Raw genomic sequence first — 11,944 nt, 5'->3', positions numbered from 1 at the left:
TAATTAATAACTATTGGATCGTCAAAATTTTGGTGTCAACATACGTGTTATCCTGTATGTCAATAGCATAAAGAATGTACGAATTGGCTACGCTCTTATTTTTGATGAGGGAGATTAAATTATCATTGATATCCGAGGTTGGCCATATTTTGATAAATTATGTATATGAAGATTTTTTGGGTTGTAGTTTCTTTCATGCGTGCAGAATCAGATGTTTTCATTCATATGTTTGTACAAGCACAATAATTGTTGAGATTTTGAAGTAATAGGAAAAAAAGATACCATGAAACTCATAGCTAAAGTAATAAAATGAATTAACGCGAAGTCCTAAAATCATTTTCCCTTTATTTTTCAGTTTTGTTTATTTTTAAACTGAATTTTAAAAAAAAATAGAAACAGAAACGTGGCCAGATGGGCTGACCCGTCCATGTTTTTCCTTGGGCCGAGCCTCTTAAGGTTCGGACTCGAGCAAGCCCCGCCTGAGCCCGTCCATATTTGCCCATTCAGCAAATAGAGAATGACAGGGGATCCCTACCAAAACAAGCTAAAATGTGTGCATAGAGAAAAAAATGTATACATTTCCTTTTTTTTCTTTTTCAGTTGATGAGAGCATTTAAGCTCATGCGGAAGTGTTACGTATAATATTCTTTTACAAAATAATATTAAAGATAGAATATATACATAAAGTACAATAGATGTATATTAAATCGGCACAAATTACATCCTTCGAAGATTATTTGGATTAAGTAAAAGAAAATTTTAGATCAAATTACTGACATTGGTCATACAAAAGCAATATAACTCAAATATTATAATTAAATTGCATAATATCATTCAAGTAAAAAGAATGATTTTTTAAGTTCCATGCATTGTACAAGTCTTCTAGTAATATGATGTAATAATCACCCGTTTTTTTAATCTAATATATATGCATCGAATACTAATTTTTATATTTACTGCAAATCTCATCATGAATCATTTAATTTCACTTTGCAATTGTCAAGTTTGAGACTTTGGTTCTCCATACCATTTGTGTGTCGTTTTTACATACCCTCACCTCAAATTATTAAAAGGAGCATACTCATTATTTACTTTAGTGAGTAGAAACAAAAAACCTACAATTTCTAAAAATTCTAGGGCCTTTTTAGTTCTTTTTTGGGCAAGAACAAAATACACAAGCCGTAAAATTTACCGATTCCTTTAAAACGATATTGCAATAATCTGGAGAAATGAATTCTCAAATCATAATTCATAATAATTTTCCGTGATTATTTCGTAAAAAGTTCGTTATACTTACATTTAAAAGGATTTAAAGTTAACAAACGAGATTTGCTCTTTTTTATAGTAATTTCTGGTGATTATTTTATAAAAAATTGTTATTACCTAAATTTTAAATGTTTTATATTTATTTCCTTTCTTACTCCTCGTCCTGATTTCCCCCAAAAACCCAAAACCACAATGATTCACGCAACCGAAGAAGAACCAGCCCCAACCGAATCGAACCAGTTCGATCCTCCGCCGCCACCTCCATCTCCTCGAACCTCGCCGCCAAAGGTCGCCGCTTGAACGCCGCCGCGGCCCATCCCGGCTCCGTCTTCCCAATTCGCAGGAGCTCTCCCCTCCCCTCTTCGCGATTCGACGTTGCTTCGAGGGCAGGAGCAGAAAGAAGAAAAGATGGGCGATTCCGGCGACGCCAGGAAGGTCCGGAACATCTGCATCCTCGCCCACGTCGACCACGGCAAGACCACCCTCGCCGACCACCTGATCGCGTCCTGCGGCGGCGGCCTGCTCCACCCGAAGCTCGCAGGTAAGCTCCGGTTCATGGATTTTCTAGACGAGGAGCAGAGGCGTGCCATCACGATGAAGAGCTCCTCGATTGCTCTCACCTATAGGGACTACTCGGTCAATCTCATCGACTCCCCCGGCCACATGGACTTCTGCAGCGAGGTGTCCACCGCCGCCCGGTTGAGCGATGGGGCGCTGGTGCTGGTGGACGCCGTGGAGGGCGTCCACATCCAAACCCACGCCGTGCTGCGCCAGGCTTGGATCGAGAAGCTCACTCCTTGCTTGGTGCTCAACAAGATCGATAGGTTGATCTGTGAGCTGAAGCTGAGCCCCATGGAGGCTTACAATAGGTTGTTGAGGATAGTCCATGAGGTTAATGGGATCGTGAGCACTTATAAGTCGGAGAAGTACTTGTCGGACGTGGACTCGATGCTCGCGGTTTCCGCGGGCGGCGTGGTCGATGACGATAATCTGCAGTTGATTGAGGACGATGAGGAAGATACCTTTCAACCCCAGAAAGGGAATGTGGCGTTCGTGTGTGCATTAGATGGGTGGGGCTTTAGTATTAATGAGTTTGCTGAGTTTTATGCTTCGAAGCTCGGAGCCAGTGTGGCCACACTGCAGAAAGCACTTTGGGGTCCGAGGTACTACAATAACAAAACGAAGATGATAGTGGGCAAGAAGGCATTAGGTGGAGGAAGCAATAAGGCTAAACCCATGTTTGTCCAGTTTGTGCTGGAGCCACTTTGGAAGGTTTACCAGGCAGCTCTAGAACCTGATGGGGAGAAGGAGATGCTTGAGAAGCTCATCAAATCGTTTAATTTATCCATACCCCCTCGTGAGCTCCGGAATAAGGACCCTAAAGTAATGCTGCAAGCTATAATGAGCCGCTGGCTTCCTCTTTCCGATGCAATTTTATCCATGGTTGTTAGGTTTATGCCGGATCCAATTGCTGCGCAATCATTTCGTGTCTCACGATTGCTTCCTAAGAGAGAAGTTCTAGATAGTGGAGTTGACTCAGACGTTCTTGCAGAGGCAGAACTTGTTAGAAGATCTGTTGAGAATTGTGATGGTAGCTCCGACGCACCATGTGTTGCATTTGTATCCAAGATGTTTGCTATCCCAATGAAAATGCTACCTCTAAGAGGTCCACAGGGGGAAGTGCTGAACAATGCAAATGATGAAGGCCCAGGTGGAGAATCAGATGAGTGCTTTCTTGCGTTTGCTAGGATTTTTAGCGGGGTTCTTTCTTCAGGGCAGAGAGTTTTTGTGCTTTCGGCTTTGTATGATCCCCTCAAGGGAGAATCGAAGCAAAAGCATGTGCAGGTAGCTGAGTTGCATTCATTGTACTTGATGATGGGTCAAGGCTTAAAGCCCGTTTCTTGTGCAAAGGCAGGGAATATTGTAGCCATCCGCGGCCTTGGTCAGCATATATTGAAAAGTGCGACCCTTTCATCCACTATGAACTGTTGGCCCTTCTCAAGCATGGCTTTCCAAGTTGCTCCAACCCTCCGAGTGGCAATTGAGCCATCTGACCCAGCAGATATGGGTTCGCTTATGAGAGGATTGAGGCTTCTGAATCGAGCAGACCCATTTGTAGAAGTCAGTGTTTCTGGTAGAGGTGAACATGTGCTGTCTGCTGCTGGAGAGGTTCATCTAGAGAGGTGCATAAAGGATTTGAAGGAGAGGTTTGCTAAGGTAAGATTAGAAGTCTCACCGCCCCTCGTTTCCTATAAAGAGACTATTGAGGGTGATCAATCCAATCCACTAGAAAACCTGAAGTCATTATCTAAGAGCTCAGATTATGTTGAGAAGACTACTCCGAATGGAAGGTGTGATATTCGAGTGCAAGTCATGAAACTGCCGCCTGCGCTAACTAAGGTGCTTGACGAAAGTGCTGACCTCCTTGGGGATGTTATAGGTGGTAAGCAAGGATGGAGCAGTAAAATAGTGGAAACACAGCAACCAGGAACGAAGGAAAAGGAAAATCCAACTGAAGTACTTAAGAAACGTATAATAGATGCGATAGATAGTGACATCAACTCAGCGGCTGAGAACGACAAGGATCGTGCTGATAAATGTAGAGCAAAGTGGCTTAAGCTCCTTAGGAGGATTTGGTCACTTGGGCCTAGGCATGTTGGTCCAAATATACTCTTCACTCCAGACTTCAAGAGAACGATTTCTGATAAATCTGTTCTCATTCGAGGGTCGGCCTATGTATCTGAGAAATTAGGCTTTCTGGATACTCCTGATTGTGATAATATAGCTGCAGAGCAATTTGTAGAATCTAATCAAGAATTGTACGATGAAGCAAAGAGTCTTGAGAGTGGTATCGTATCTGGTTTTCAACTGGCTACGTCATCTGGCCCCTTGTGTGATGAACCAATGTGGGGCTTAGCTTTTGTTGTTGAGGCCTATATTTCTCCTTTGGCGGGCAAATCTGGTGAACCTGAAAATAATCAGCAGCCTGAGCAGCACGCCATCTTCACTGGGCAAGTTATGGCGGCAGTCAAAGATGCCTGTAGAGCAGCAGTTCTCCGAAATAAACCCCGACTTGTTGAAGCCCTGTATTTCTGTGAGTTAAACACTCCAACCGAAAACTTGGGATCAATGTATGCTGTTTTGGGTAGGAGAAGGGCTCATGTTCTGAAGGAGGAAATGCAGGAAGGGTCACCGTTGTTCACAGTCAACGCATATGTTCCAGTTGCTGAAAGTTTTGGCTTTGCAGATGAGCTAAGGAGATGGACAGGTGGAGCTGCTAGTGCTCTGCTAGTACTTAGTCACTGGGAAGCGCTTCCTGAGGATCCTTTCTTTGTGCCCAAAACTGAAGAGGAAATTGAGGAGTTTGGAGATGGTTCTAGTGTACTTCAGAATACAGCAAGAAAGCTGATTGATGCCGTGAGGCGGCGAAAAGGCCTTCCTGTGGAGGAAAAGGTTGTTCAGCATGCAACAAAGCAGAGGACCCTGGCTCGGAAAGTGTAGACATTTGCAAACAAACATGTTGTGATATTAGCTAATAGAAATATATTTTTGGAGCTCTACATTTCACCACTAATTGAGTTGGAAATGCGAGCGAGTAGGAAATGTTTCATTGTCCCCTCTTAATTTACGATGTAGAGGTTCAACTAGATACATACGCTAATCAAAAAAGCTTTTTGAGTTGGATGTTCTTCCACATAAATCGCTAGCATCAGTTAAGACTCGGTGATCGAAGCATAGTGTCAAGTGAATTGTAAAAGGGCTAACGTAACTATTGTTGATTGCATCATTCAAAACATCAAGCGATGTGTTTGGTCGAGTAGTGATATAAGATGACACTCCTTGTTATACACGACTATGGTAAAAGAAGGATTTTATCAGCAGAACCCATTGAGCGACTAGAGAGACAGGTTGGCATGATCCTGCAGCAAGTATATGAAGTCATTTGGTTTGAGTAAATTTGAGGCAGTCGTTGTTGGACATTGTTACCATGCTCAATCTTCATCTGCAGGCAAATGATTTATAATTTTTCTTCAGCTGATACATAGAAGTGAATGCATAGCAAATTGAACGGTTTCTTAATCTTTCTTTGCGAGTAGATTATGCTTTCCTTGGTGATTCCAGACAGAGATATGTCAGCAGATTGATGAACAAATTACTTGAAGAAGGTTATGACATGCACAAACATTTGCTCCCATTATGGCACTATCATTTCTTGGACAGATCAGATTGGCAGATCTTGTTATAATCTCTCTTCAGCATAATGTACTTCTGAGAATTTAGACATCAATGGACTTTTTTCTACTATTAGAAGTGTACAAAGTCCGTTTCTCTTGTTCAATCTCTTGGTTTTATATTGACTGCAGAAATAGTTTTCTACAGGCATAGAGCAAAGGGTTTTAGATGTTCAGGAGCTTCTTGAGCTGTCCGTTTAGAGGTCTTCATGTAAAGGTGACCCTAACAAGGATTGCTTGTTTGTTTTATGCCAAAGGGAATGGCAGATTGCCTTAGCAACTACAATTAGCATCTGTTGGTCTTGTTTTTTCAGCATTCCTCTGCCGCTGTAAGTGTGCTTTTCTGTGCCCCATCTGGATACAGCAAAGTTCCTCTGTGAAACTTGACTGATCTTGAATAAGTAGCTGTCACAGGGTTCATTCTTTTAACTTTTGGGTTTAGGATGTCGTGTCAATTGGACAATCTGGGTCATTTTGATTCCTGCTGCTCTATAGACTCTGCTGCAATACTCAAGTTTCTGATAGAAGTGAAGCTTGCTGTATTCTTATCAGGTAATATCTGGTGCTTGTTGAATGTATCTGTTCTTGGTTCTGGTTCTCTTCAATGTGACTAGTGTCGAGTCCTTTCTTTCCACGTGTGAAAGATTTATACTGTGTGCTTCTTCTGCTGTATTATTGGAAATGCGACTGAGATTGCAACATATGTTTATGGTAGTTCATCATCTGAGCTGTTTGATTTGCTGAGTTTTCGTGAGAACAACCGTTCTGAGTGATTATTTCGGCCATACGGTTCTAGGAGAATTCACCTGCCTCTCATATGTTTGACTGACAGGTTATTATCGACCCTGTAGTATGCATTAGAGCTGTATAATCCTGTGACAAGCAATTCATTTCTCTTGTCTGCTCATTACTTCTCCAAATCTACTTTCTTTTGTTTGTCGAGACCCATCTTTTACGTGCTACTCCAACATTAGCATGTAATGGTTTTCAAAAAAGGAACTGATTATAGGTTGGTCTTACTTGAGGTAAGGTAACGGAAGCAGAATCTGTTTCTGTAAGGATCATTCTTGTTGCTAAAGTTGAGATAAGATTGTTTAAGTTTCTGGGAAGATAACGACATATTTGTGAAGTTCATTTCACGGTATTTCTTTCTGAAATTTTATCAACAAGGTTCAAAGCATTTGATCACTCAAACAATTTTGTCCAAAATATTATTACAAGTTTCGTTGCTTTACATACCATGTCCTGCACATTGTACGACATACAAATTACACTGCAGAGTGCTCACACTTCCATAATGAGATGTTACAACTACATTTCAAAATCACTCTAAAGTAAAAAGCTTAGAATTTATTTCATCATATTCGATTGGTCACTCCGCTACTCTTCCTATTTCTCTTATGATATTCAACACATTGTTGGATGTACGTTGCCGAATTACCACAACACCTAACAACTCTGTCTGTCTGTCGATCTCTTCTCGTTGCCCCCATCAACGAGGGCTCAGCAGCGTCGAGGATGATGACAGTAAGCTTAAGGTTCGAAGGATGGTGGTAGCAGCGAGGCAAAGACAAAGTAAGGTGGAGAGAGAAGAATGAGGCCATTGGAGAAGATGTGGCCCTTGTGGTCGCTGGTATGGGTGCAGAAGGCAAACTAGGGGAAGAGGCCTGGCGGGGGTCATCGTTGTCCCTGGGCTGTAGCTCATGTTGGCATTGCCAGAGGCGGCGGCATGGGAGGGGCCCGTTGGTGACGCGTCCCCAGCTCTCGTTGTGATTTTGCAAGTTCTTTCCCATGTACGTGTTTAATATGTAATGTATAGATACTTATCAATCCTACCTATCTTCTCATGATGGGTAAAAAGTTATAGATATGACATACCAGACGCCATTCTCCAATATCTTGAATCCTCGAAATATAAAAATAAGCTGCAACTCTCGAGCAGAGTGTCAATTTTCTAACGCCTGTGGATATAGGCGTATATTTGCATTTTTCTTCCCCTTTATTATCGGTAATAGTCAAATGTGAATAAGGCCGCAACTCAACCTTCCTCACACTAATTCCTCATTCATCTGGTTCTGGGCTCTCCGTACTTTTTTTTTGGGTTGAAAATAAAGCCTTTCATTCATTTGCAAAGAAACTTCAAATCAAACGTAACGGTTTCTAAACACAAAATGTTTCAAAAGAGCTCTGCAGGGTTAGTCGTCCAGTTAAGAGGAAGAGCATTTCAATGGCAAGCTTTAGCAATCCAATTGGCAATAGTATATCTGAAACAGAATCAAGGAGTTAAAAAAAAAGTTGCTTCTTTGTTTCTTGATATAATTCCAGAATCAAAGCCAATCTATTTTTTTTTTTTCTCTTCTTCTTGTTCTTCTTCCTTCTCTTTTCTTTTTCCAATGCTGCTGCCCTTGTCCACCGTTGGCAGCCGCTGTCCATCATTGCCAGCTGTTGGCAATTGATTGGGTGAGGTCCAGCGAGCTCGCCGGTGGCCAAGGGGCCTCGCTTGGGCTTGCCCTCATCACCAACGAGCCTCGCCTAATCAGGCAAGGCTCAATAGAGCCATGTCTAGACAAGGCCAAGCTCGCTCAGTCCCTAACGGGGCTTGACGGCACCAAATGTGGGTGAGGCTTCTTGCCCATCCAAGGCTTGGCTAAGCTTCCCTTGGTTACTAGCGAGGCTTGACTGATGAGATGCGGCCTCACTGGGGGTCGGTAACGCTTCGGTGAGGTCTTTGACTCTTGTCTAGCTAGTTGTCGGTTATCTCGAGACTGTCATCGGCCAAAGCTTGAATAAGAAGAGGAAAAAAAAAGAAAAGAAGAAAAAGAACAAAAATAATAAAATTATTAAAAAATTAAAAGAAAATAGTTTGGATTACAAATTTTAAGAATGGTACCAAATGCAATTTATGCTTAAAAATTATTTTCGGGAAAAAATAAAGAAATATCATTTATGATTAGAAATTATTTCGAGAAACATAATGATTATTAAACACACCCAAAGTGACTTTAACAGGCCTCAACTTGGCGCACATCATTTTGCAATCATCCACAATTGGAGACAAGGCCCACGGGCATTCTTCTTTACCCAAGAGAAATTCCACGGCAGATTTGCAATCTGTCTCTAGCAGAACCTCTGTACCTATCAGTTGGAGGAGATTGCTTTTTCCAACAAGTACAGTAGAGCTCGATGACTTCTCTATTGCTCTCCGTACTTTGCACGCTACAAGCAAGAAAGTCGTTGGGGATGACTTCTCCGTTGCTCTCCGCCGTCCAGACTCTCCGTTTTGCTTTTCTTCCGGATCGCGCACGGCTTATGGTTTTTGGAATCGGCCATCCTCACGTCATGGCTCTAAAGGAGCCACGTCGATGGGCTTATTTATTACCATTATTGGATTCTTCAAAGCTGATGCTGTCGATTATTATTTATCAAGTTAACATCAAGCACAGAAACTTCAACAGCAGGTCAGCCAAAACAGCTACAGGCCGTGGATAATTGTATCTTGGTCAGACGTTGATGCTCTACCCGCATCCAACCGACAACGAAACAAGTGTCTGTGGTTCCAGGTTGCTGATGTATCGGCAATTCATTTTCACCCAATGAAACGTTACCTTCAGACCGGTCCTTCTAGCCACAATGGGCCTTTTGATTGGTAGATAGATCCACATGCATCTTGACGTGCATGAAAAAAGATGACATTTTATTACTCCACGAACGTCATAACTACTCTGACTGTGATCTCCAGATAAGGCAGTGATCAATTACAGTCCCCGATGGAAATGATTTGCGTGTAAATGAAAGTACTTCAGCAGCAGAAAAAAATGAAGTACGTGGTTGTAAAATCAATCGACTCTGCATTTCTTTGCAGGCAAGGCCTACCCTACTTTGTATGGACCCCAAGACACAACACAAACATTAAGTAGTATCCATGATAGATAGGTTGGCACCTCTTTTCACCCACATAATATGATGACACAGAGGTGGTCCTCAACACGATGCTGGTCAAAACACATACCGATGTTACCAATGGGAATGAAGAGGTGAATAATCAACTTTCCTTACCACATCAGACAATAAAATTGTAATTAACTAATATCTAATCTTACGTTCTTATGTAGTGATTAGAAGATACTGAAATAAAAACATGCGGCATGAGCTACTTGCTTTGCTGTTCATCTTTCCCGGCAGGAGAATGAATGATTCTTAATGAAGCAGATCCAAGCCACGTGAACAGTTATGGTTAACTAATATCAAATCAAATCTTACCTGCTTACGTAGGGATTAGTAGATACTGAAATAGAAATAAGTGGCGTGATCTCCTTGCTTTGCTGTTCGTCTCCCTCATCAGGAGATTTGAGTGATTCTCAATGAAGCAAATCCAAACCACGTGAATCACGAATTACGTATACACAACTCCAACCCCTTTTCTAATTTTTTCATCAATTCAATGGAGCGGGGCCATCTTAATTGGTACGACCAATAATGCAAAGATGTCCCTGGGGAATTAATAACATCTTGTAGCTAAGGATGAGGTCCTTTCTTTTTTCTATATAAAGAGGGCACAAACTAACTATCGCCATCCAGCAGATACATTCAAAATTTGGAAAGTTACATATTGTGCTTTTATTTTGTTGGTTACTTTTTCTCTTAGAAGAGAAGATAATGGCAGTGAGAGGGAAGGTGGAGGTGGAGGTGGATCTCAAGTCATCGGCCGATAAGTTCTACGGCTTTTTCAGTAACACCCCGCACCACCTTCCTAATGCTTGCACTGATGTGCACGCTGGGGAGATTCATGAAGGCGAATGGCACTCTGAGGGCTCCATTAGGAAGTGGACTTACTCACTGGGTAAGTGCCCTCCTTCGTGTCGGAGAGATTTCGTTTTAGTTTGGCCTAGATTAATCATGCACATTTGACAAGCACATATTTCGTTTCATTCTCAATATAGTCATTCCATTACACCGCATCAAAATGCATGAATATAGCGCTGAATCTGTCCTGCGCTGTGTATGAAGCTACCACTTGAGATTATCAACATTTCATTTACTTAGTCCGCCACCAACTAAAGTGATCGTGGAACACGAGAAGAGACGCAGGAAGATTTTCAAGTTCTCTTTGATTGGTCCAGTAATTTATGCATTTCGATGAAACATGAAGACCTGGATGTATATAACCTCAGGAACATATGTATGAGAGGAAAAGAAGAAGAATCATTCTTTACTCGCTCATTTGTTCCAATTTTCATGTGGGGGTGTGGAATTTGTGCAGAAGGGAAGAAGGAGACATTCAAGGAGAAGATACAGTTTGACGACGAGAATAAGATCATAACCCACGTCGGCATCGAAGGCGAGGTGTTCAACTATTACAAGAGCTACAAGGCCATCTGGCAGGCCGTCCATAAGGACAGAGGACCCGACGTTGTCAAGGTGATCATCGAGTACGAGAAGCTGAACGAGAGCATGCCCCACCCAGTCAATTATCTCGATGTTATGGCTAACATGACTAAAGACATTGATGCTCACCTCGTCAAGGCTTAAGCCTACGAAAGAAGAGGAAAAGGAGCTATGATGTCCGCTTGTGTTTCGATTATCCAAATAAACATGCATAAATAAATACAGAGTGATTTGCACTACTTAGTGCTGAACTCTCTGATCTATTGTCGTGTCTCTCTCCCTCTCTCTTGAATTTACCCTCTCTTTTGTTTGTGATTATTCATTACTTTGATTAAGGGTTTGCCGATGACATGTCAGATTCGAAGTGAAGCTGTTATTTGACCAGACTCTCCAAGCCTTCAAATGGGTTCAGTCCACATGATTTGTCGATTATGCAATATCAGCTCAATAAGTACTTATCCTAATGTCGTAAAACTTCCGGGGTGCTAGTTTCTCCATTAAAAGACGTTGGGAAACCAATAAAACTAACTAAGGAGTGCGTTAAAAAAAAAAGTGCGTGGTTTAGATGATGGGACCAAAGTTGATGAGGAGAGCAAGAATTCATTATGAAACAAGCGCTATAATATAGAAATTAAGATTTTTTAATTGAATCGCTTAGAAGCACTCTTTTATGTTCTTGAAGGCATGATACCCAAATAAGCCAGAACAAGAATTCTTACTCAAACATCATTAAAATTTCGTGAGAAAATCTTAGGAATCCTCTCTTATGACCCAAGTTATTGCATGGTCAATCAATTATGCAAAATAATTTCGTCCAAATCATTAATCATGTGGGAATTATTAGATGGTTATTGATATCTAAATTTTAACTATCGTATCTAGTTGTTTATTACATAAAAAAATTTGGAGTTGACCTGACTCCTAAAGAAAAAAATAAATTCACTTGATTTGCATGTCCATTACAATTAGGATCCGTACCGCAATGATAAAACTTAGAACTGACACGTACATGAGTCACACATGTCATGTACATGCACCAGCTGCAGAAGTCCAAGCCATGG

General features: G+C 41.5%; 2 protein-coding genes across 2 annotated transcripts; both read left to right on the top strand.

The window, feature by feature from the left end:
• The first annotated feature begins 1,444 nt into the window (after nt 1-1,444).
• Nucleotides 1,445-5,927, top strand: LOC104433204 (elongation factor-like GTPase 1). The gene has a single exon (XM_010045885.3). It carries the CDS (start codon nt 1,675-1,677, stop codon nt 4,765-4,767), a length of 3,093 nt encoding a protein of 1,030 aa, XP_010044187.2. The 5' UTR covers nt 1,445-1,674; the 3' UTR covers nt 4,768-5,927.
• A 4,136-nt stretch (nt 5,928-10,063) lies between these two features.
• Nucleotides 10,064-11,201, top strand: LOC104433205 (MLP-like protein 328). The gene is made up of 2 exons (XM_010045888.3): nt 10,064-10,338; nt 10,759-11,201. Exons 1-2 carry the CDS (start codon nt 10,155-10,157, stop codon nt 11,025-11,027), a joined length of 453 nt encoding a protein of 150 aa, XP_010044190.1. The 5' UTR covers nt 10,064-10,154; the 3' UTR covers nt 11,028-11,201.
• Nucleotides 11,202-11,944: the final 743 nt, after the last annotated feature.

Source organism: Eucalyptus grandis, chromosome 2, assembly GCF_016545825.1.
Source record: "Eucalyptus grandis isolate ANBG69807.140 chromosome 2, ASM1654582v1, whole genome shotgun sequence".
Taxonomy (NCBI): domain Eukaryota; kingdom Viridiplantae; phylum Streptophyta; class Magnoliopsida; order Myrtales; family Myrtaceae; genus Eucalyptus; species Eucalyptus grandis.
The sequence above is the reverse complement of the archived record's forward strand: the minus strand, read 5'-3'. Positions and strand labels throughout refer to the sequence as shown.